This window comes from Salarias fasciatus, chromosome 7 (assembly GCF_902148845.1).
Source record: "Salarias fasciatus chromosome 7, fSalaFa1.1, whole genome shotgun sequence".
Lineage (NCBI taxonomy): Eukaryota > Metazoa > Chordata > Actinopteri > Blenniiformes > Blenniidae > Salarias > Salarias fasciatus.
In genome coordinates, this window is record NC_043751.1 from 10,614,657 (window position 1) to 10,640,568 (window position 25,912).

Below are 25,912 nucleotides of genomic sequence, written 5' to 3' on the forward strand. Positions count from 1 at the left end.
TACACCTGCTTCCTTTAAAGTGAACAGTGACGATACTGAAACAAGCCCGTCGGCTTATTATTTACTGAAACACAACCATTCCCTAAAATACTACTGTAACGTCTGTGCAAAGCAGTGCGTCTCCGAGGGTGAGTCGACCTGTCCTAGGGGGCGCCAGAGAACTTCAGTGAGGCTTTCTTCAGTGTAAAAAAAAGACTGAATTATTTTGTTTGTCAGGTAAGTGACCAAACTTGGTGACTTCAGCATTCCTATATGTGACTTCTAAACCAACAATGAAAAGCTGCTGCTGGCATCTGAGCGGATTTTGTCCAGTTTTACACCAACGTTGATCATGTGGAGTGTGCATAAAAAAAAAAGAAGAAAAAGTATGTTTAATATACTTGGTTGTAATTGTAATGGAGGATAATTATGAGAAGGGGAGCTGTTGTGAGAAACCAAAGTTACTTCTTGATGAGTTCTGAATTTTGACCCTGCTGCGATGATTGCTTTGAGATAAAGTCTGTTTCTTTGCTATTTGTGTTTCTCCTTCCTTATTATGTCTCAGTCCTGTATCCTTTATTTGAATTAAAAACAGGTGTTAAAAGAAAGCAAAGAGAATTTTAGGTTCGGCTCTGAAGTGCAGGTGTGCTCGATAGCGGCTGCAGAACTGTTGCAGACGTCGCTGGCTCCTCCTGAGCCGTCGGGCCAAGGGACCTGATGGCGGCCCCCGCAGCACCGCTCGCCGGAAGACGTCTTGTCTGCTTTAGCTGCCATTTGGGAACTGCGGACGATATAGTTTCGGACGATAACTGTCAGATCCGGGCCCGCGGCGCCCGCAGGTGGCTGCAGGATCCAACAAATCACTGTTATTGTGTTTCTCCCGGGTTACTGAGTTCAAGACGGATTCATGAGTTTGGTGTGTCAGTGGACTTGAAGGAGAAGGCCACTGTGAGCCTGGGGAATGCACTTCCCACAGAAACCACCACAGCGGCCGTAGATTCTTGTCCCGTCCTACATGTGGAGACAAACGAGGAAAGGGAAAAAGTGGGCAAAGGGCAAGGTTTTATGCAGACAATGAACGCCTCATAAATGTCAGAGGGGATTCCTCTCGGGTGAATCAGACACGAACACGGCTCGGCGATTCAGGCGGCATTTCAGAAATGCAATCTTATTCAGAGATTCCAGATCCAACACGAAGCACAACACCACTTCAGTAATACCAGAAAAGACCCCGACTTAAATGAACTAATGAACAAATCCTCTTCTCACCTCAGACCTGTGGACTTTGACGGAAACATAGTTGCCCTGAGACATCCATTTGGTGGCCTGGGCCACCTTGAGACCAGTGCCAATCAGATTAATGCTGAACTGGCCCTGAAAACACAACATGGAGTCATTTCATAAACGTTTCTCATTCAGAAAATCCGAGGATGTTCACATTTGAGTACATAACTGACTTAAAAACTCAGTTTTCTCGTGTCAGAACAACAGTACCGACCTGTGGACACTTGGCCGCGCTGTAACAATCTCCTGCTGTGGCAAAGGGAACGGGTCGACCGAGGAGAGTCTGCGAAAACTGGAGGTCTGTGACTGACAAAGAGTAGAGATACAGATGCTCAGTCACATCAGGGGAAAATAACCTCATTGATAACTGCAGAAAACCAATATTTTTTGCAGATTTTGCAATCCCTTGCAGGATTGATGTCACTTTGCCAGATGTTTATACTCGTACTCTTCCTGAGATGTTTTCCACTGAAAGCTTCCTGGAGTCAGTTTGAGAGCAGTTTCATGTGGAGGTCCTGCCTGGATTTCCTTGAAAAGTTCTCAAACATGCTCTCAACAAGCAGAACTGAACAGCAGATGGCAACAGTGTCTGCAGTTTTGCAGTTTTGACAGCAAGGTATGATTAACTACATAGGGTGCAGCCAAAGAACAACATGACTTTCACCTACATACAGAGAATCACTGTGGCAGGTGGGATTTAGACTGCAAAATTTATTATTCATATATATATTTTTTTTTTTTCTTTTTTTTTGTTAAGAAAATCAGTTTTTGTTCAAAGCTAACTTAAAAGAGCAGCACAGATGTTTCTGAAAATCAGCTTTGTTTCTCCTCAATTATGCTAAAATCTCCACATATGATTCAGAAATCTGTTTTCTGTAGTTCCTTACTTTGATTTGTCATTTTTCATCTATCCTGGAAAACCCTTTTGTCAACACTGTCCAGCCGCCTCTTCCTGCCCTGTGTGACGATAAAGTTTGAGGGATGTGCGAGGCACACTGAATTATCGCGTCTTCACAATCCTCCCGTCATCTTGAACCCATTATCCCCCCCCCCCCCCCCCCCCCCCCCCTCCCCCCACCCGCTCCCCTCCAGCCACCTGAAGGCCAAAAGAGTACCGTGCCGAGGAACATGTGCTGTCAGAATCCAGACGGAGCAAAGGAGATGGAGGGATGACGGTGGAGGTACTAATCCCACTTCCCGTCCGTGCACGTATGCGCGCGCGCACACACACACACACACACACACACACACACACACACACACACACACACACACACACACACACACACACACGAATGCAGACATAAAGCCGCTGTCCACTAATCCACATTCTCTTAATCAAAGGCATACTCGGACACCACAAGGCAGGTGGAGCCGACTGCAGTAACGAGGAAGAGGAGGATAAAGTCTGAAGATGTGCGCATGCATGTGTGTGTGTGTGTTGGTGTGTACAAACTGTGCATGTGTGGCTGCTCGCGTGCAAGCGCCAAACTCCGAAAGCGTTTGATACTGATGGAACTGGATGCACATTCGGGTGAGCTCGCATGTTGTTTTCTAAATGAGCACACACCTCCGTACGTGCACACATGAAAGTCCTTCGCCCCCCCTCCTGTTCACGTGTTCGCACTGACAGGCACGACTACAAGGGCTTGGCGAGAGGTGCGGACACAGAGTGCTGAGAGGTCGTTATTTTGATTTCCCAGGCGAGAGCGTGAGGGGAACGCGGCGTCCGCTGCATTTGGAAAAGTTCAGACTCTGGTGATTTTATTGGTGTTACGGGACGATGAGTGTCGGGGTTTACACACACCGCGGATGTGTGGCCTCATTACGGTAAATAGTGTAATAAATACGCACTCATTATCCTCAGAGAGCTCAGGTCCAGGCGAACTTTGTGGAAGAGCGTGTATCCTGCTGCGGAGTAGTCGTTCCTGCAGTCGCAGTCCTGCCGCCGGCTTCCATTATACGGACATTCAAAGGGGTTCAGTAGCCTGGGGGGCAAAGAAAATCCATATAGACTCTCACATCTGGTGTAGCAACTCTGATATCACACACACACACACAGACACACACCTGTGGCCGTACACCTCCGAGTAGTTATCCGTCTGACCGCTGCGTAGCGTCACGTACTCTTTCGGGAAATCAGTCTGCATCTCGGCGCAGTAAATCTGAGGAGAGACATGGAGGCAACAGATGAGAGCGGCTGCTTGAGTCATGACCTGTCAAAACGGGAGCAGGTCGGACAGAGAGGACACACCTGCAATATCCGGGACTTGACTTTCAGGTAGTACTCCCCATCAATCCTCACGCCCCGCCTCATCTGGATCTCTCGGCAGGAAGTGAACATCTGACCTGAGGAGAGGGCGCACGGGCTTCAGCAGGGCACTGACACTACTGAGGCTGTGAGTTGGAATATACTGCCGCTCCAAATGCCAGAAGACTGCAAAGGCCAATAAACTAAGCACTTCTGTAGGAGGAAATCATGAACTGGCACTTGCTTCCTTCAACAAAAGCTGACTAAATGTCTTGTTTGTGTTGCCTCCCCGGTATTTCCACAGCACTGTCGAGCTCATATTATACTGTTTAGCAGCTGATTAGCTGATTAAAATGAAAACGCGGACCACGGAACTGGCTGTCACCCGAGCATATCGTTTTAATTCCGCCAGTGCCTGACTTGGCAGAAGCCAAGTCGGCGATGATTGGCCCGCTGTGGACTGCAACGTTCTGAAACGCGGGTGTGCGGACCTGCAAACGCTGGCTTGCTGTGTTCCAGCGCTCCCGAGTCTGCCTCGGCACACACCCCCGAGACGCTCTGACAGCCCAGCCATATCACCGTTTGCAAAAACTGCTGACTTCTTATTTACTGTTCCACCAAGCAATCACTCAAAGAGGCTTTGAGCGGAGGTCCCTGCTCTGTCCAAAGTGCTAAAACAAAAAAAGCAAAAGCCCGACTTACCGTAAACACAATTCGATACGGTGTTGGTTGCCATATACAACACAGTCAATTTAAGGCCATTATGCTACACATACTGGGTGTTCAGTACAGTAAGAATTAGAGTGATAAAAGAAAAAGTTGGACAAAATGGAAGCGAACAGAAGAGCCAAAGAGGAAGGTTTAGAACAGAAAATCGAGACAAAAAACAATGATCCAGTGGAGAACTAAACAGAAGTACATCTAGATGACAAGACAAGGAAAGATTTATTAAAGAAGATTTACAGCCACCGACAGGGGAATTTCCAAGAAAGAAAGTCTGAAGGAGATGATTTAAAAATGAAATATAGAAGAGAAAAGCAGGAAGTGAAAAAAAAAACAGAAAGAAGCTCTTGTGAATGATGGATCTAAACCACAAGGGAAGAGAAGACCATGGGAGAGGATAAAAGTGAGAATATCCAAGAAAAAAAAAAAGCACAAAATGCATCTTAAAGAGAAGATCTAGAACTGAAGAAAAGATTAAGAAAGAAAGTGTAGAAGAAGGATGATTTAGAAGATGAACTCTGAAGTGGATGAGGACATTTAAGCAGGAGATACAGAACATTGAAGACAGTACAGAAGCTCCAGGAGAGAAGATCTAGAAAAATTGGTCTCGAAAAAAAATGTAGAGAAGACCTGGGAGAAAATATGGATGAACTCGATGCAGACAAAAAGATCTAGAGGGCAAGAGAAGGCCTTCAAAGCTGCACCATAGCAGATCTAGAAGGAAAGACGACTTACATTCCCTCTCTTGACATGCAGCTTGAGACTCTGGTTTTTCAGACTGGCGGCAGTGTTTGGACAGGTGGCCTTTCGGGTTCACACACTCCACCCGGCGCTCCATCACTCCTGCTCCACAGGTCTGCGAGCACTGACACACACAGACAAATCCATTAACCAATCAGTTCAATAGATCCAAGCTACTGAAGGAACATTAACATTCTGTGAACGCGATTAAGCTAACTTCCCGGCTCACCTTGCTCCACGGGCCGACCTTCCAGTAGGTGGTGTGCGGGCAGTCTGCGAGGAGGCAGGGCCGCGTGGCGGCGGGGTGCGGCTCGGGGCAGTTCGTGCTGACGGAAGAAGACGGAGCGTACCGGCGCTGCGTTTGAGAGGACGGCGTCACCGCGCAGGAGACGATGCGCTGCTGGTAGCCGACGCCGCAGCTGGCAGAGCACTGCAGCACAAACACAGAGTCAGAGTAGCAATAATCTGACGCAAGAAAGCTTTATGTAATCTGTATTAGCACAAAGTTCTGTCTCTTTGTCACATTTATATTTTTTATTTTTAATCGTCAGTGTTACAGTGCTCAGCCTACCTGTGACCACCCCCCTGCCATCCACTTATAGTGACAGGGAGCCTCCTTGCAGGGCTGCAGGGATGACGGCCGGGACGACGGCTCGCAGTAATCATCCTGGGCGGGTGCCATCCCGGGACCGACGCACCCCACCTTCCTGCTCCGCACGCCTTCTCCACACGTCGCGTTACACTACCAGGAAAAACCAAACCCCGGGAGAAGCCAGTGAGGAGAAAGAAAGTCGTGCAATGTTGGGGGGGGTTGTACTTCCAGCCACACCATTATTAACTCTTCAGACTCGAAATACTTCCTAAACTTTCATGTTTTGTGACGAAGGAAACACTGATTCAATCACAAACACTGAAAGAAAGGACTCATTTCTGTCACTTACGATTCATAGGAGCATTTCAAATCAAGAATTCAGAGCAAAAATGTACATTTATTCAAGCAAATCCGCAAAAAGTTTACTAAATCTTGATTTTTAGACAGTTTCTGAACATTTTTTTGGGAGCAGTACAAAATTAAGAGGCAAACTGTAAGGGAGAGGAGGCTGCATGTTCTCGAGGCAACACAGACAGGAATCTGAATACTGCAAACATTCCAGCAGGAGGACACAGTGCGATGTCCCTACATGGTGCCCCTCTTTTATGCCTCGCTTTTCAGGACAAAGCACACAACATTAAAGAAAGATGAGCCGGGAAGAAAAGCCGTCTACTGGCGTGACACACAGCAGCGACATCCGGGACAAAAGGAATGAGGGCCGCCAGTTCTCCGAGGCCTGATACTGTACGATATGACGTCCGATGGTTATCACCAGACGCCGGAGAGCGGGGGCACCCGCAGGTCGGCCGTTTAATGGCGCGGGGGGAGAGAGAGAGAGGGAGCGGAGATGGCAGCCAATAAAAACCTTAATAAGCCGGTCAAACATCTGCACATCTGTTTCACACTGAGACGCTCAGAAGAGGAAATGTGGAGCCGTTAAAGAAAGACAGCAAATGAATGAGAGTCCACTCACTCCTTGCCATTCACCGGCGACCCACGAGTAATGCGTGCACTCTGCAGTCTGGCACGGCCGGACAACAGGAGGACGGGCGTGCGCGTCGCAGAGATCCTCTCGGACCCGTCCGCTCCGTTTCAGCCGGCAGTACACGTCTCGGTTCTGGACTCCGACTCCACAGGTCACAGAACACTAACAAGCACAAAAAGAAGAAACGTTTAATTAAAGGAAACCAGTACTCTGAAATCAATGCTTAAAAAAATCTATTTTCTTGAATTTTCTGAAGAGCAACGACATAGATATGAGCGTGAATCTTGATTTCATTCAAACTTTAGTTTGGTTGATTCGGTAAAGTTGTGGTGCTTTATTAATTTTACACATGAAATTTAGTTTATTTTCACTTAAAGAGAGAAAACGGCTGTAAAATGTCTTCTGTGTTAACAACCCAGATTGTATCATTGGGCTTGAACACATCAGAAAGGTACAGTTTCAAACAAATTGTCATTTATAAGCAGCAGGGTTCTAATAAACAAGGCGAGTTCACTGAGTCGGCAAAGTGTATTTGAGCAATCGCCAAAAGTAATGGTGTTTTTAACTACTTGAACGGAGGAGGTCATGACAATCTTTAAGGCACTCGGTGAATGATTGTAGGATTGCCCAAGAATGATCGCCCACTTCATTTTCGAGGGAATTAATCTTTTTCACCAGCAGGGTTTCATTTAAAGGGGCTGCATGGCGGTAAGTGCTCTCGCCTCACAGGGAGAAAACCTAAAGGTTAAAGTCCTGACCTGGGCCTTTTTGTGTGGTTTCTATGTTTTATGTGCTCATTTTGTTCTGGATACTTTGGCTTTTTCCCAAAGTCCTAATTGCACTGTAATTGCTCCACGATTTGAAAACTAGTTAGTTCTTCAAGAATTAGATGAAGTACTATCTTATTACAGTTTATATACAGTAAGTACACAAAGGGTGAAATTAGGCTGTTTGAAATCTGTATGTAATTCAAAAGGGCAGCGAGAACAATAGGCAGAACCCAGAGTGGCTGCGGCCCTTTGAGATACTGCTGACCTTTTCTCCTGGGTTAGTGTAAATGTCTTTGAGGGGAGGTAGTGGTCTGTTAATAATCTACTCTGCCACCCTCACTCTCTCTTGTAGATAGTAAAGAATACAGACAAATCTGACAATGCGGTAACTCTATGGCACTGTGTGGTAATAAGTAAGCTGCTATTTTTGACCTTAACCTAAAAGGAAAGAATAAAAGCTACATAACAGGATGATGGGAGCAGATTTGCATTTCACAGAGGAGTGGATGACTGTCCCTGGAAGACACCTGCACTCTTTGAGAGATCGCCGGCTCAAGTTATTACCTGCATTTACTTTCAAAAAGTTTCACAGACTTTGATGGACAGTAAATGTTTGTTTGGTCTGCCGCATCAAAGTTCTGCTGCTCCGCTGCGTCTGCTCAGAGCGCTCCGTAAATCCAAAGCAGGTTTGTTTCTTCTCCGTAAGCTGTATATCTGGGATCACACACAGGTCTATCTCCAGCATCTCTTTGATGTGCTTTGAGAAGCATACCTGCATACTGAGGAAGCACTCGGCAAGGCTTGAGCTGATCGGCCCGATTTCCCCGGAACTCTTTTACACGAGGCCTCAATGCCCGTTCGTACAGTCAGAAAATTACACAGTAAGTGGACATTCAGAGATGAAAATGAGAGGATTTATTATAACATGTTGTTGCAGCAGCTCTAACAGTACGGAAAACGATTTCGTATTTTCCAGGATGTTCAGCCTCGCTCATAATTTCAGCATACTGAAATTCTTTGGGCTTCTGGCTGCATTGAAAAAATGACATCCGAGGACATCAGAGACCTTTTTGCTCCCGATGATCCAAAGAAGAATAATTGAAAGTGACGTCTTTGAAACTGCAGAAGAAAGACGCTCTCTGAAAAACACTGACAGATGATCTGCGGATTGTCCAGTGAAGCAGGGACGCCATTAGTGATAGCAGATGTCGCAAATGATTTGTAGCTTTAATTTGAAATGTTTTGTTTATTCGCAGTTCAAAAAAGCAAATAATTCAGAAAGTCACATGTGAGAAATATGAAGCTAAACTAAAATAAAAAGGTTGAAGTTCAGCTTATTCTTCGCTGGCTGTGTGAGGAGAGAGCAGATCTTTTTTTTGGAAAGCAGTTTCAATCCTCAAATGGGCAGCAGCCCTGACCTCCTCCAGCTCCGGGAACATGTTGCCCATTACATCCCCCGTCGGAGGTGGCCGAGGAGCCCGGGTAGCTGTGGAATAACTCAAACTCCGGGCGCTGAGGTTTCAAAGTTGTCACATGCACGGATATTAAGATATAAAACATGTCTTTATGCTCTGGTTGAGGATTTCATGGTTGCTGGTGGTATGTGGAGGAAGATGATTGCTTCCAGACACCGGCGAGCGGGGAGGAGGACACCCTCAAAGAGCGGGGAGTGGCAGGAGGCTCGCAGAGGGGAGGGGGGAGGGAGCCGGCCGCTCAGGGAACTCTTTGGATTTTATTCTTGAAGTTAGACAGGTTTTTTTTTTTTTCTCCCCCCGATCATCCAGCGGGTATCAGAGTGTGAAAACCTGTCTGGCTATGCAGGCGCTGAGCTGACACACCTAATCACCAATCACTTCACTACAAGTGGAGAAAACGCTGCAGAGTCGGGAAATGCATCATCCTCAACATCCTGCTTGTGTTTGTAAGAGACACTAAGCTCTGCTGCATCCGCTGCACCTCTGAATGTTCCTGCTTATTATTTCATTCTAGCAATGTGTGGTCTGATAGAAAGCTCTAAGAGACGAGCCGGCGCAGCATAAAACTCACTTTACACACACTTTTCAAGATTTGCCCTGAATATTTTAAACCTGAACTACGAAAGTCCAGTCCCCCGCATAAACACTTGCGCAGATCCAGTCGGTGATGTTTAGTTTACACTTGAGGAAATTACACATCACTCTGGAATAAGAGTAAACTGAGAGTTTGATTGGACAGGTGCTGTGTGTGTACATGTCCTACATCTGCAGCCTCTGGGAAGCGCTGGGCTCCGTGCTCGTGTCTCAGCTGCTCGCTGCGGTCACCGGGACGTTATTCCCCCCCTTGGGGCTGTTATATGAGGCAGGGGAACAGACATACCTCCGTCCACCTGTTGGCTTTCCATCCGGGGCATCGCTGGGCCCGGCAGGCCTTCTGCGTCCGGGGCCGAGGCAGATGACTGCAGAGGTCCTCCTCTATTTTGGTCTGGTTTTGATAAACGCAGGCTATTTCCCGCTGTTTGGTCCCCCGACCGCAGCTCACCGAGCACTGCAGAGGGAGAGAGGGAGGGAGTGCATCAAGTCAATCAAAGACAATAGCACATTTTCTCAGGCAGGTTAAAGTTTAATTCAATATTTCCAGAATATTGTAGTTAGTCTGGCATGTCTATATTAACTTTTTAACTGATCGTTTCTGATTCAACAAGCTGTTGTTCATTCTGTCACTTTTACTGTATTGTTTATACACCAAAGTGAACATTTGACCAGTGAGCATCTTTTACATTATTCCATATTTCTGTACGCTTGACAACTTTATCCGACACGGAGCTGTGGAGAGCTGGAGCTCATCCCAGAGCAGTGGCTTGATATACTCTAAATAGGTCACCAGGGCAAAGGCAGCCTGCTAACCACTACACCACCGTTTCATCCAATCAATTCAATGTTAGGCTAAACATTCAATATTTTGGTTAAACTTGGAAATTATATTATCATTAACATAACCATGAAAACATGTGCATATATTTTGCTTTTCATCCTGCATATATCATCATATAGACCTCAGAAGGGAAAACACCGAGTGCAGACAATGCTTTCCTTATTGCATTTCATGGAAAACTGAAGACGTCAAAAACAAAATCAACCAAACATCCTAAACAGACATCAGCGAAAACTTCTCGCCAAACAAATTCTGATGAAACATAGCCAGTTATTCACCCAGTTTTTGGAGTTCCTTATGAAGCAGGGAAGCATGTAGAGGGAAAACATAGATGCCTGCTTATGGTGAGACAATCATCTGGCATCAATAAGAAGCTTAGAAATACTTCAGGAAAGCTTCAACCAAGAAGAAAGAGGGGGAAAAAAATCTAAATGAATAAAAACCAGACACCCTGATGAAAGCTCTGAGGACGGCCTGAGATAGTAGATGGAATAATTGTAAAGACTACGGTCCCCGTGAGGCCAGACAGCAATTAGAGTGCTTATTTCTGCTTGACGAGTGAGCGCCCCTATACAAAGCCACTCCAAAAATGGGGTGCTGGAATCAAATACACAAGACGAGGAGAGTTACATTTTTGTCTTAGCATATTTTCCAGTCCAGATAATGAACATAATATTGCATTGTCCTCTAATTATGATCTCAGAATATTGCATAACACACACACAAACCAATGGTGCTGATGATACCACAGAGGAAGACCTATGGAAGGAGAACTCTTTTTATTTTAACTCACTCTCTCAAAGCTAAGCTGCAAAAAAACAAAACTGCAATATTTTAAGCAACGATTCGAGGTTTCCAAACAAAGCCACCTCCTATTTTTTTCCTTCTTAAGTGTGGTGCAGGCTGCGGATGACACCACACACACACACACACACATACACACACACATGCATCGTGCAGGTTGTAATTACAGAGGCATTTTAAACACAGGGCCGGCTCAGCTGACGGAGGACATCAAAGCCGAGGCCGGAGCTCCAGAGACGAGTCCCGAAACCTGGCAGATTCACATACCCGCTCAAAAAAATGATAACAGAACTCCCTCTACCTCAGACAAGAGCAGAGACAAGCAAACATGTTGAGAGAGGGGGGGAGGAGGGGGGGGGGGGGGTAGCCCCTCCTCACTGCTGTAAAAGCAGGGAGGGGAAAAAAAAAGAGAGAGAGAGAGAGAGAGAGAGAGAGAGAGGAGGAAAAAAAAGGAGGAAGAAAGGAAATCGCAGCCATACGAGCTATGCTCCCCCAGCTGAACTGTATCTGCATTTTTTTTTTTCTTTTTTTAAGAGAATGAGAGGGGAGAAAAAAAAAAAAGATACTATATGGCGATGAGCTCCTCCCGCTGCCCTGCCAGCCTCATCTGTCAGCCATTAGTTAATCAGGGCCGGTAACGCGGCGCTCAGAGGAGCTGGCACGGTGCGTGGGACCGGAGGACAGCTTCACCTCTGGGAGCAAGAGGAGGGCAAGGACTCAGGGACATCTGCAGCGCCGACCCACAGCTGGCTGGCTTCACTCAGCAGCACCCACTCAGGTAGGACTGCTCTGCTTATCGCTCCACTGCTACAACTGTCACAACTCACTGTCTATTCACTTTTTTTAAACCTAAAAGAAAAGGCTTTCTCCTTGAGATTTTGGTGAGATTTTAAAGAAAACTTTGCGTGTCCTTGAGTGGAAAGCGACAGCCCAGAGGCTGAGCCTGTGCTGAAGACTGCATTTGTTGTTTTTTCAACTTGTCCTTTCATGCCGGTGCTTGTTATTCAGTGTGTTACACTGAGAGTGTTGGACGACTGTTCAGGGGTCCCTTTAACATAAAAGACAAGAACCCGTCCTTGAGAAAAACACATAAATCAATGGGTCACATGGTAAATGAAGCACTTGCCGGGACAGATTTGCCCTCCCACGTTGTCCCTGCAATTAATTTCACATGATTAGGTGGGTTAAATCTCATATAATCCGCTGAGGTTCATCTGGGCATAATGTGGATTACTTTGAAAAAAAAAAAAAAGGGGGAATGACTCAATCGTTTTAATTTGGCAGCTGAAAACCCGCCAAGAAAAGCAGCTTTCGAGAAACGGACTTTTCCATGTAAATCCAAACTTTTTTTTCCACCCAAAGACATAATTGGCACTTTAAGCCTCACGAAACAAAGTCCTAATCACACTGCTTAGCGGCTCCGAAGCCGCTGCCGAGGTCTGGTGACGTTTCACAGCTCTGGGACAAATCACATAATTGAGTGTTAAACCAAACGCAGCTAATTCATGCCTTTTTTTATTTGTGTTAAAGAACCATAAAACATCCCAGAGAGGTTTTAGAAACAGATGTCTGAGTTTTGAGCGAATTAAAACAAAACATGATTTCATACAAACAGATTTTCTGACAGGAAAAGTCAGATGATCAGACTGATATCAGATGTTTCATTTGTGCAACAATGCCTTTTTTTTTCCTAGGACTGGCAGGCGGCCGCCGCAGGACGACTCCACCCTCTCTGCTTTCCTCAGGTGAGCCAATAGGGACGCGTGAAAACAGGACGACAGCTATTTCAGTAATGGAAATTATAGGTGCACAGATTTTAGCTTCATCCTGCACACGGTTAGTCAAAAACATCGCAAAAAAAAAACACACACTGACGAAAAGGATAAAGTTAGAGAGTTTGTGAGTGAGTCTACATCTCTCAAGGTCAGATTCCAGTCACACTGCAGCTCGCCTTGCAATGTGGGAGGATGGTAATACCAAGCATCTGGTAACTGTAGTCACAAAGATTCTTCAAAGGAGCTCCACGCTGACCCGGAGCAAGAGCAAACTTGCAGGAGGAGGGTGCAGAATTGTACTCTGAGCGACTGTGAGATACAGTATCTTTCACCAAATGTGCCGTGGTCGACCACGTTCATGCAAAGTCCTGATTTGTCCGAACTCAGCATGAAAGCTTCAGCTGACACGAGGAACACAATGCACTTTGAGATAAAGTTGTGTTTTTATGTGAATGCTGAGTGTCGCGGTGTTCTCTGTTCTCTATCTTCTTTAGACAAGAAGATAGGGTGTGAGAGAATATTTGGGTTTTTCTCTTCAGGGCCTCGTTGGGCGAGGAGGTTTGTGAAGAGAGAAGTCAAAACAACACATGTTATCAGCATGGGAACAGCTGGTAAGAGCGGAGTCCTGGAGAGAAGAATGTCAAGAGTCATAGATCTTTTATCCATCGGGCCAAAATACCCAGCCTGACTCAAAAGCCACACACAGGAACAGGCTGAAATCCCAACATTTACACGCTGAACTCATTGCTCTTTATCTAAAACTAACTCCATCCCTTGATCCTACAGGATAGGATAGGATAGAGGTGAAACTGTAGAGTGACAGGCTGATTTTGCTGTGCTATTTGTCCCAGGGTGCGCTTGACTATACGACGTGGAAATAATTTCCCGTCTCCGTCTGAGCAGTTTTTGACAAACTGTCAGCTGCGAGAGAAAGTCAAATCAGCTTAAAGTCGAGCAGCGCGCCGTGACTCCATGGCTCAGTGTGAGTCTGCCATCTCTGAAGAGTTAAATAAACAGCGCTGAGTAGGCACACACACCGTCTCCGGCACAGTTTCCTTTTTCAGTCAGCACCACTCAGAAAAGGCACAAGTAACCAAAAGTAGAGACGAAATGACAAAAACAGCAGAGTTTTCAACTCTTGAAACATTTCACTGAGATAATTGGATTGTACTCAAAAATCCAACAAACAAACATGATGGTGAGAACTGAAGGAAAGGAGTACACAACATATTGATGACAGAACCTGAAAAACTACAAGCAGCAGAGCAGTCGTAAAGTAATAAAATAGTGACCTTTGACATGTGGCTTCCAAGTCTAACTCCCTCTTCCTGCTAAATGTTACACAGCTGCTTTTCTAATCTGTCAAAGCAGCCGGCCCGCCACAGCTTGAGAGGAAAAGACGATCTTGACCTTGCATTTGTGTTCAAAAACAGCTCGAAAGCCCAGATGCAGGAGGATGGATCCTGTTTTCCTGCACTTTCTTTAATCAAAGTGAGACTGAAGATCTGAGATCTTCACATGCAGATAGCAGTTTATCAGCAGTGTTTAGAGATCCAACCAATATCCTTCCGTGCAAACGTCTTTCTCAGCCTTGTGTTGTTTTTTGAATCACTGCTAACTCTGTGCCTGGTCTAAGTCAAGCCCATGGATTCCCCCAAGATGTTGCCTCCAACCATGGAAAAATTAAAAATTAAGTAAATTCAAAAAACTATATGAAGCATCGACATCGAAAAGAACCACTTCCTGTCATACATGTAGAGTTTCTCAGGGAATGCAGTGATAACCTGCAGCCAGTTCCGTTTGACAGACAGGAATGTTCCTACATCTGTGCTCCAGCGGCCGAGCCGACTGAGTCGACGTCGAGAACAAGTAGAAACAGACCTGACAGGTAGCGACGTCACACGGAAAGCACAGCGCCGACACGCGCAGAGACAAACAGCGAGAGTACAGTTAATCTCTGACACCGAGGGTTAAACTTTCCACATCGGTCGCTTCAGGTTCTCCAGTTAAAGGACTCTTAGCTCTGCGTTGAAGTGTTCTAGAATTACCAAATCTATCACTGTCTCTATTAGGAGAGTCGAAAAAGCTGCAACAAACTCCACTTCACTCCATCACCTTGATAACATCGACAGGTCCAAACAGGACCTGGCCCCACCGAGTCTGAGTCTGAGTGAGAACCGGGATACGAAGCGACTCCTAGAGGCTTTCAGACACTTTACAGTTCTTTTCTTTTTTTTTCCCCCCCCTGAGTTAAAGCAGACGCTCACTACCTGTGTCAAAGTGAGGCCACGTTCGCTGTCATCTGACGGGTCTGGGCTGGACCGAGTTAAACGCTTCCAGACTTCCATCATGCCTTGTCTCTCCTCACTGTGTGTCGCTGCACCTCTCCTCAGCTGGAATCACCAGAGAACCGTCACTTCCAGACAGACCTCTCTATTTATTTTCACAGCATAAACTCATCACAGTTGAGACTCAAGGTTTCGGCCTCCTGCTGGGTTTCATCTGACATCGTTAAATGTTTCCTAAAGCAGAATCGCTGATGAATCGACTTCAATCACAGGGTGGAAAATGCTATTTGTCTGTCGTCAACATGCTCTATCTAGAAGGGAATTCCATCCTGAGGTAAAAAGCCAAAACATTTGAATCTTTCAGATAAAATCTCGCTGCATCTGGTTTTCCTCCAAAGTCCTAATGGTTTGCCAGGATCTGCAGGCCGCAGCGCCTCGACTTCTAACTAGAAAATCATCAACTCCACTGTTTTGCTTTCTTTCAAAGGCCAAAGCGAAACACAATCCACCAGCTCAGATTTAGATTAAAGCTGCAACCAGAGGGAGCGCCACCCTCAGGAGCGCTGTGGAGGGATCCTCCGGTCGCTCACACACACACACACACGCACACACAAAACGCTCGGCTGGCGTATGGGCAGGATCAGGAAACTCCAGTCCGCCCGTGTCACGAGCGACTGACCCCGAGGTGACAGGTTTGGAGCGCGGCTCTGCCCGGTGCCCTCGGGCCAGAGTCAAGCATGTCAGCGTCGTACATGTGGGTTTCATTTGAAGCGGCGTGATTAGCCCGCAGACGCCGGGCTGCGATCCCCCGCCATGGGAAACCCACACTGCTCAGGAAATGGTATGTTTTGGTTAGCAACAAACAGGCATAAATTACTTAAATGGAGCCTCGGTTGACAATTTATCAAACACAGCAGCATTGTGGGTCGTTCCTCCCAGCTCACATCCACCGTGCTTTCGAGGTAATTACCATTAGTTAATGATATTTACATTCCTAATAGTTTAGGCTGAACTATGTGTCTGCAGTCCTTAATTTGTGCAATAAACGTGGTAATTGTTTTGTGTCTTTCTTTCTTGTGTGTGATGAATGTGTGTTGATTACATGTATGTGGAAAAAAAATGAACACGGCGAGATCAGGAGTCGCCGTGTGAAGAGAAGACCTCTCCGGATGTTAAAGAAAGCCGAAGAAAAGAATTAATTGATTTGTTTAAGTGTTTGATTGAAAAAATGAAATGTTTGTGTGGTTTTTATTCTCTCTTTTCATCTATTTTCAATAATGATGTTTAAATGTGAAATATATTGAAATACAAAGAAGTGCTGGAGGACCAGGTTGAGTTTGAGTGCCCTTTGACAATAATACACACAGTAATAATGAAAATAAGAAAACAAACATAAAACCTAGGAGATTTTTTTTTTTTCCCAAATAAAAGATAATTATGAGAAGCATTCCTTCATGAGCTCCAGTTAAAAACTGATCTGATGCTTAGGGTGGACAGAAAAAACGTTTACTGGGGACGATGAGCAGAAGAGGACAATGGGTAAAGAGGTAAGACAAATCACTCGAGACATGAGGCAAACTTTGACAATGTTACACAATAAAGGACGGATTACAGATTATTTTCTCTGGAAAGGTCTGAAACATGCTCCTTCGCACTGAGACAGGACAGATTTTGGAAAAAACGAATTAGAAATGTTAAACGATACGAGCAGATGAGTAATGAAACGTGAGTCTGAGTTGAATTGTTTTGGTGCAAAGTCTGTTGTTTAGTGGCGAATGTCAGCTAAATCTCTTTACAGTTCATAAATGAGATGTAAAATCTGAAAACATGATGTGTTTCAGGTTGTGTGAGATATCAGACGAAGCGTCTCAGTAAGAATTAAAGCGATAAATGTTATGATGTATCAATAAAATCTGAGACTCTAATGAAAGTGGGTCGGCTGTGAAGATTTACTTTACTTTCTATTTTCAAAGTGAAAGGCTCTGTGGAGCAGATGAAAACTTTACAACCACCCGTTTGGTGTGAAACTCTGATTTATTTAGAATTCTGAACATATTTATGAGATCTGCTTTGGTCTGCTGGTGCTTTCATCATGACGCAGATGGAGAGATAAAAAAGATTCTTAAGAGAAATTCAGAAATAATGGAGGTGGTTTAACGTCCGACGTCTGGCCAATCGCATCACAGCTTATGCTGTTAGAAGTTCTTTACAGTCGGATTTATTTACATTATTTGAAAACCGTTAGATTGTGGTTTCCATATACTGCAGAAAGACCCAGGGCCTTTCAGCTTGTCCTCTTCTGGATCTGCTCGGCTCACCATCGCTGGCCAGCATGAATTAATACCAATTATTGCTGCAGTAAAAGTAATACTCCGTCATCGGCCTGCTGCCAAATGCATCACGGAGCGCTCCATTAATACAATGGTAAACAGATGTGCAATGCCACCCAGCGCCAAAGTTTGATTTGGACTGCGTATGCTCTCCCCAGGGAGATTACCAAATAAAATGTTAAAAACACATAAAGGGAAAAGCCCCGCAGTGTTTCTTATGCTACATTAGGCCAAGGTATGTGGAACTATAGGCGCAGAATATAAGCATGCCCCGAAAGACCGAATTATCATAAGGATTACTGAAAGAGTCAATGTGGGGTCAAACGCTGAAGCAGAAATGAGCAGCGAATCGAGACCTTTCTGTGATGTGTTTAGTGACCAAGTTAAATCAAATCATTTTACATGAAGTTATCCTCTTCTATTAAAGTTTTTATTACCTTCAGAGCCTAAAATAACAACGGGAGCAGGTCAAAGGCACCGAGAAACAACACAAACGTCACAGTTATGTTTCTTTAATAATCTTTACAGTTGGAAAAAAAAAAGCTAATTTAACATTTTATATTTCTTTTGCACGTGAATGAAATAAATAGCAGAAAAAAAATAGAAAAAAATAACAATGAATCAAAATATGCAAAAAAAAAAAAAAAAAAAAAAAAAGTTTTCTTGAGTTTGTGCAACTTTGCACCACAGGGTTGAACAACAATAAAGAAAGAGGAGGGTGGGGGCGGTAGTGAAACCGCCATGGCTGAGGAGTCTTGGTTGTAGTGGAGGTTTTCACACACTCACACACACACACACGCACACAAATGCACACGCACACACACACACACACACACACACACACACAGGGAGAGAGAGGCTCAAACACAGACTTTACGGAGGACACCAACAGAAACACTGAGCTTTCTGCAACACTTCACCTGAAAAACGTGTCAGAGTAACTTGACAGAGTTTTTCTACACACACACACACACAAAAATGTATTTGCTTAGAGCCTGAATCTGAAAATCAAGTTTAGTAATTCACAAGAAGCAAAGCTGGAGGTCAGAATCAGCTATAGCACCATTCTTACCTACATGGGTTATTATGAAGGAACGTTTTTCAGACAAACCACTGGAGCTACAGCAACACGTCGCTGTGCACGGCCATGCCTCAGAGCGCCAAGCTGGACGGCTTTGGCTGTTGTTCGGTGGCTCTTTAAGCTCACAACCAGTGTTTCTAAAGAAGTAGTAAAGTTACACGGCCTCAACAAAATATCAGCTTGTGGAAAATGGACGTATGTTTGTTTCTTTTTGTTAAATGTGTATATGTATTGCTGTGATGCTTCAGCCGAGCTGTCAGTACGGCTCTTTAAGTTAAGTTAGTTTGAAGTCCACAGAGAAGCGTTTACAAGCTCCACCTCAGGGGTGTCAAACACAATTTCGTTCAGGGGTCACATACAGTCCAGTTTCATCCCCCGTGAACTGTGAAATAGTGCTATAATAACCTTTAAATCTAAATGTCCTTTGCTGTGCACGTGATGAAAAAGGGCCCGTGTTTGACACCCCTGCTCTGCATCAAAGGTCAAGAGTCACAAGCACGTGGAAAGTAATTATAACAGCACCATCAATTTCAAAAAAAGCGATACAAACTACAATAAACTGATTACAGCGCAGCTCCTACGCTAAGCTAAAAGCTAAACACTGGCTAAATTTAGCAAAGAATACCTGTTTTTTCTTAAAATTAAATCCTGGGCAGGGATTTGTTTTGCTGCGTCGCATCGATAAAGTGGAACGGCAGCAAAACCGGAGGCTCAAACCATAAAATGACAGATAATTCAAGCAAAGTGTTACATGAGTCTACACCGAAACGAAAACAAAATTAAAGCTGCAACAATTATCAATCTATTGTAAACGAATAAATAAGTTTCAATTGAAAATTGAAAAAGAAAAAAAAAAAAAATCCTTCAGAGACAAAACATGGCCAAAGGAATAAAGAGAAAACTGCAACCGTTGAGTAAAACGCAATAAAGAGGAGGTATCTGTGTGCTTAGGCGTGTTTTATGGACAAAGACAGAAGATGAAAGATAAAATAAAAACAAAGAAATGCGGCCATTTTTTGATTCAATGCATGTTACTGAAAGTTTCAACAAGCTGCTCTCAGGCTAACGTCCAACAAGAGAATAAATAGGTTTACTCATAACGCGGACATGAGGATGGATTTCTGGCTGAACAGCACCTTGTTGTGTTTTGTAGCACCTTATCGAGGAAAAGTAGCACCGATAGCTACTGCATTATTGTCAGTTGGATCCATAAACTGCTGCTTTTGTGTAGCTGGATAAAATCTTAAACTGAGTTTTTCACAGATTATGATTAAGTCTAAAGTGCCCTTTACTCTTTATTTTGTCAATACATGTCTTTGTAATACATAATATAAATAAATCTATCTATCTATCTATCTATCTATCTATCTATCTATCTATCTATCTATCGATAAAAAGCTCCTTTTTCCGGTTATTTTTGCTTAACAAGGCACTTGTGTTTAATCTCTTTTTTTCTGTTGTTGCATAGTTTTCTTTCCAGCTGTGACAGTGTCGATGTTTCAGGCGGTTGAACGTAACAAGAGATGAACCCATTCTACAACACGTTAAAAAAAAAAAAATAAAAAAAAAAAATAGAGAGTGAAACATGTCTTGAAAATATTTTCCTCTGTACAAATTGCATTTACTCATAGAGAGAGATACGAGAGGTCTGACCGAGAGCACCAGCGAAAAATATTAAATATCCAATAATAAAAAAAACAAAAACAAAAAAACTAACTGGTTAAAAAATTAAATCATACTGTACAAAAGATACATATACAAAATACACCGACAGTCATGTGTTTCTGTTCAATAAAGGTAATAAAATTAACTCTTATACACAAATATACACTTGTGTACTTCGGATACAGGCTGAAGAAAGCAATAACAGCAAACACTGTCTTCAGGCCTCATATATGAAATAAATATTTTCTGGAGATAGGCTCCCTACAAATATATGGCCATGTTGTTTAGCACCGTCCTGATTTATAGGTTTCAATCTGGAGCCTTTTGGCTCCAAACGGGACCCATGTGTTTCTGATGATGCCCTAAGTGGAGCAGCATTGTTTTTGTGTACTTTTTCCTTTTTTTTTCTATTTGTTTTTTTTGATTGGAATCAGCACCGTGCCACTGCGGGGCTCCTCTGGGTGGGCTCGGGCTGGCCGGTCACCGCCACGCACCCCAGCCTTCCAAACCCACCGGTCTGACTGAAGTTTGCCTCAGCGCCGCGCCACGTCTACTCACGGCGGCGCACCCTGAGCGCGGGAGGTTACGTGTTTTGGAGGAGAGCGGTCTGAGCACTACCGTACCGGCTTCCAGGGGCGGCGGTGCCAGGAGGCGGAGCCCGGGCAGGGCTGCAGGTTGCACTGCTCCATGTCGGGCGGCTTGTCCAGGACGTCGCAGTTGTAGTCGTTGAGCCTTTGTCCGTTGGGCCTTTGACACACCACCAGACGGGTCCTCCTTCCTCCGCCGCAGGTTTGGGTACACTGAGGAAGAGGAAGGATGATAGTCTCTAAAGGATCCAGACATTTGCAGGGATTCCTTGTGTGAGTTGTCGTCAGTAACAGAGATATGTCCTCACCTCTCCCCAGACGCCGTAGTTCCACAGCGGACACGGTCCGGAGTCGCAGCTCTTGGACTCGGCAGGCTTCACCCTCTCGTCGCAGTAGCTGTTACTGCGGCCTTCTCCGTCCTGACAGACCACCACCCTCCTCTGGAAGCCCCCTGCACAGGTGCTGGAGCACTGCAGGACACACACAGCAGGCAGACGTCACATCAAACTTCAGCTTCAGCATTAACTCTGTGAATTTAAGTCTGAAGAAAGATGCATTCCCAGCACGACACACCGTACATGAGTCTCATCAAAACTGAACCTAAAACTCATCTGGCAACAAGTCCAGATCTGTCAGAGCAGGAGGACTTCAGAAAGTGACCCGCAGGCTTGACCCGAGCAGGAAGTACACTCTGCATCCAATTAAACTGACACATCTCCAGTGTCGATGGGAGTGAGCACGTGCGGTGCTTTCTGTGCACGAGGGAGGACGGCACAATGTGAGCGGCGCCGCTTCCGGCCTTGTGAGACCCAACGCAACCAAAAGCAATACCACAAAGTACGAAGTTTAACACACTGACTAATAAAAAAATACCAAAACCTAACTGAACACTGATCAGTTTAATCAATTAGCTTAGACATACACATCCTAAAGACCATAAAATCAATGTTTTTGGACTGTAGGAGAAAAGCTGAGTATCTACACACATGGAGAAAATGCAAACTCCACACAGAACAGCATGGCCATGTTTGAGCTTTTTGCTGTGTAGTGAGAATGCTGGGCTCCTCTCCACCACACAGTCCTCTGCTAATAACTTATCTGCATGTATTTCACAATTAACTTGTGCTGCAAACACACCTAATTCTGAGAAACTTGAGCAGTTCTTCAGTGCAGAACACACTGTTTGCAACTGAACCTTCCACATAAAGTCTTCATGCAGATGTGAACATACCAGGCAAAATGAAAAAATGAAGTGTAAGAGAAGAATAGGAAAGGTTTTTCTCTTTGAACTAACCTGAAACGAGGCCAAGATCTTAAAGAGCCTCATCGTCAAAAACTATTTTGAGCAGTTCAAGCTTGAGATGGGCCAAAGATTGATAATAGATCAATTCTAAATTCATCTTAAAGCTGAATGTGAAGAGACAATCTGACCCAACATACAGTATGATGTGTCTGAGAATCTGTCCTCACGGTGCTGCTTTGTGTAAAATCACCTTCTGCTTTATGATATCAGAACATCTGTGACCTTCCTCTCTGTGCTCACCTAAATGAGTCCACACACAAACACACACACACACACACACACACACACACACACACACACACAAAAGGCCTGCTGCGTGCACGGCCTGCACCAACAAACTGTCTTCAAAGATGACGTGGTTGACATACTGCGCCCCAGGGTCCCGTCCTCCACTGGTTGTCCGCTGAGGGCACGTTCCAGCTGCTGTGCCCGGGGTGGTGCCCGGGGTCCTGGGGGTACCCGTAGGGCTGGTCGTTGATGCGCTGGCGGTGATGAACGGGGGAGCAGGGCGCGGCGGTGCACTCCTGCTCCGTGGCCGGCTTCTCCTCGGGGTCGCACAGAGACGCCTCCACCGTCTGGTGGTAGTGGGAACAGACCACCTGCCTGCTGCTCCTGCCCACGCCGCAGGTCACCGAACACTGCAGCAGGGGAAACACACGTGCAGATAAACATCTGGAAACAGACTGCAAGGCTGAAGAAGGCATGACCGTACAACTGGAAGAAATTAGTATATTTGATTTAAAGCAAAAAAAAAGTTTGATAGTATAAATTCAACATTTCACAATCCACACATCCATCCTCTTTTATTTATAACACATTCTTTTAAATGTTCTCCTGTCTAGAATCCTCTCATTCATTTCTCTAATCTTATTGAGGCATATTTCAAGTTCTAAATCATCTCATTGTTTCATGATGTGAAGCTCTGTAATGAAAATCCCCCCGGGGTCCGGTGGCATTAATACAGAGTACAAATCAACTTATTGGGAACTTTTGCCAGCAGGGGTTTTTCATTTGACCTAATTCCCATGAAAAAAACAAATCATTGTGAATCTTCACTTGATCGGCTGCATTACACTGAAAACTATCTTGACTGAATCTACATCATGATCTACCTGTCCACGACCGCAGCAGCACCGGACAGAGTGATTTAAATGTTGAGTGGAGCGACTGAAAATCACCCCAGTGCAGAACATGTGTCCTGACTGGGCGGGGCGGGGTGTGTTACTCACAGGAGACCACTCCCTGGCATGCCACTGGCCGCAGGGGCTGAAGCAGGCGGAGTACTCCGGAGGGCGAGGCAGGTGGGCGCAGTACGATTCGTCGGCCACGCCCCCCTGGGCGTCTCTACAGCTGACGTAACGCGCCCGCTTCCCTTTTCCACAGGACACCGAGCACTGGGGAGCACCAGACACACAAGCAGAGCTGGAATTAATCACCTGCAGCATGCTTACCGATGCTTTATTTGGATCAAATGGATAATCCAAACTTCAGAAACACTGTTATTATCATGCATGAACCTTTATATTTGCAGTTTCTTATACAGACTTGAACAAAAGTTTTCTTTGAAGGAATCCCTTATCATGAATCGGGCCTTATCGAAAAAAAAAAAATAGTGCAGTGGACAGCACTGAGAAAATGCCTGCTTTGATTCTGACTTTAAGGGCGCTTTTGTTGCACATGTGTGGGTTTCTTCAGAGCGAGTTTTGTTGCATTTTGTGTTTTGCCTGCTCTTTGGAAGGATTCCTTCCTCGGCTGGCTGATCCCTCCTGGCACCGTGTGTTTATATCAGGCATATCTCCGCAACTATTTTCTCAAGCTGTAACAGAGCAGGCAACATTTTTTCACGACAGCGATGCATCGCAGCTTCTTCGCCCTGTGTCACAAATAAATACATTTAGGATATTGTCTCCCGTCACTGTTGTTGTCCTAAAGTAACTCCCGGATCGTCTGTCACCTGCTCCATAGGCGCTCTGCTGACATCTCCAGAGGAAACCGTGGTTAGTGTTTCTGGAGGGATGAATACCGAACGCAATCAAGTGGCTCCAGCTCAAACAGACACGTTAATATCCCTCTCATATCAATGACACTCCGAGGAGGATGGCAGGGAATCCATGCATGTTTATGTGTGTGTGTGTGTGTGTGTGTGCGTCTGTCTGTGAGACCACACTGGCGCTGGCCTCTTTGACATGTGATCTTACACCGGCGTTCAGAGTGACAGACGGGGCTCAATCTTAGAAACCGTACACTCGTGTTTAGATGGAATCTGGTTTTCATTTGCCACGAGCAACAATGCAAAGTATCAGAGCGATAAAGGGGCCTCTCAGCCCACACACTGGAGCCTGTGTGTGTGTGTGTGTGTGTGTGTGTGTGTGTGTGTGTGTGTGTGTGTGTGTGTGTGTCGTGGCAGCAGGGGGTAAAGGAGACAAAGCCAAAGAGGATCATAGTGTGCAAGTAATGCTGGGATATGAAATAAAGCTAAAAATGAATAAACACGTGTGCAGCAGATCCATGATTACTGGGGTGTGGTTTTCTTCTAATGAGCACAAACGCACAAATACACGCGCACACGCGCACACACATATCATCATCATCATCATCATCACCATCATCATCATCAACATTCAGAATTTTCATTATTTTCTCAGTCTGATTGCAGAAACCCAGAGAATAATTTCCCCTCAAGCTACAGTCGGCACGAAACACAGAAAAACCAAAGATGTGTTTATCATCTGACTAAAACCGTATAATTTTGTTCCATTACAAAGATGGCCGCATTCTCCCTTTGAACCCGGTGAACCCGGTTGGTCTCCTTACCGCAGTCCAGGATCCGTATCGCCACTGTATCAGGAGCTGAGCGGAGTTATCAGGACGAGGCGTGCTTTGTGCCGGAGAGGCCCATGGGCACGCTGGCATCTCGCAGTCCTGTGAACACACGCACACACACACACACACACACACACACACACACACACACACGTAAACATCTCTCTGTTGCTTATTAGTTCACATATTCAACTGACTGGTTCTTCAATCAGCAGCAAGAAGTTTGAAGTCTTGAAAACCTGTCAGTCCGTATCAAGATGGGCTTCATTTGAAAAGCAAACACATTTCACCTTTCTGGACACCTAAAGGTCATGAACTCTGCCTTCAGGGTCCATTAGTGGCTCCATTACTGAGAAGTGTCAGCCTCTCCTGGATGTCCAAGGTTATTGATGATCAGTGTCCAAACACTGACACAAGTTCCGGCTTTAGGAGAGTCGTGTTTCTTATTGCTGAAATGCACTGCACTCACTTTGATCTAAATGTGGAAATCTGGAACGGAGTTACACTATGAGGAGATCAGAAGTGATTCAAGTGATCCAGAAGATAACTGATACTCAGTGGCAAAGCTTTGTAATGGGAATCATTTTATATCCAGTGAATTTTCAGCCAAAGAGATTTTGTATCATCCTTGATATTCACTGCAGTTCAAAGCAAATCAAAGACTTCACACGTTTAAAAGGGCCAAGAATCTAAAAACCATAATGCTGCACTGCATTAGGAGTTCAGACAAAGATGAGTGTGTTCTGTATTCTTAAGCTGTAGCTCGTTTCGGTTTAAAGACTGACACGTGAAGCACAGAGCTCTTTTTACTGGAGCAGTTCTCAGAAACAGGTAAACTATCGCTGACTGAATGCAGAGCAGCATGCAGCAGCTGAAAGGTCGAAAACCAGAACAAATGAGAGAAAATCAAGCAGGACTCACATTTTAGAATTTATTTGCAGTTGTAGAAAAAAAAAAAAAACTTGACCCCAAATGTTTCCTAATCTGTGCCTGTGTGCCTGTTAGATAAATACCAAATGTT

At 45.0% G+C, this 25,912-nt stretch overlaps 1 protein-coding gene and 1 long non-coding RNA gene across 2 annotated transcripts in view; one reads left to right on the top strand and one right to left on the bottom strand.

Annotated features, from left to right (window-relative positions):
- Window positions 1-430: 430 nt before the first annotated feature.
- LOC115391958 (A disintegrin and metalloproteinase with thrombospondin motifs 20) overlaps window positions 431-25,912 on the bottom strand; it is a 66,845-nt gene continuing 41,363 nt past the window's right edge. Inside the window, exons 24-39 of the mRNA XM_030096399.1 lie at window positions 24,883-24,990; window positions 23,298-23,462; window positions 22,437-22,706; window positions 21,074-21,235; window positions 20,802-20,978; window positions 9,681-9,848; window positions 6,544-6,717; window positions 5,550-5,720; window positions 5,208-5,408; window positions 4,973-5,102; window positions 3,518-3,612; window positions 3,334-3,428; window positions 3,118-3,251; window positions 1,478-1,569; window positions 1,249-1,353; window positions 431-990 (exon numbers count right to left, since the gene is read on the bottom strand). Of these exons, the coding sequence (XP_029952259.1) occupies window positions 901-990; window positions 1,249-1,353; window positions 1,478-1,569; window positions 3,118-3,251; window positions 3,334-3,428; window positions 3,518-3,612; window positions 4,973-5,102; window positions 5,208-5,408; window positions 5,550-5,720; window positions 6,544-6,717; window positions 9,681-9,848; window positions 20,802-20,978; window positions 21,074-21,235; window positions 22,437-22,706; window positions 23,298-23,462; window positions 24,883-24,990 (2,337 nt within the window). The 3' untranslated portion in view covers window positions 431-900. The remainder of the gene's footprint in view (window positions 991-1,248; window positions 1,354-1,477; window positions 1,570-3,117; window positions 3,252-3,333; window positions 3,429-3,517; window positions 3,613-4,972; window positions 5,103-5,207; window positions 5,409-5,549; window positions 5,721-6,543; window positions 6,718-9,680; window positions 9,849-20,801; window positions 20,979-21,073; window positions 21,236-22,436; window positions 22,707-23,297; window positions 23,463-24,882; window positions 24,991-25,912) is intronic.
- Window positions 11,589-17,036, top strand: LOC115391959 (uncharacterized). The gene is made up of 3 exons (XR_003931797.1): window positions 11,589-11,817; window positions 12,734-12,784; window positions 13,354-17,036. It is a non-coding gene; the product is annotated as an uncharacterized LOC115391959 (long non-coding RNA).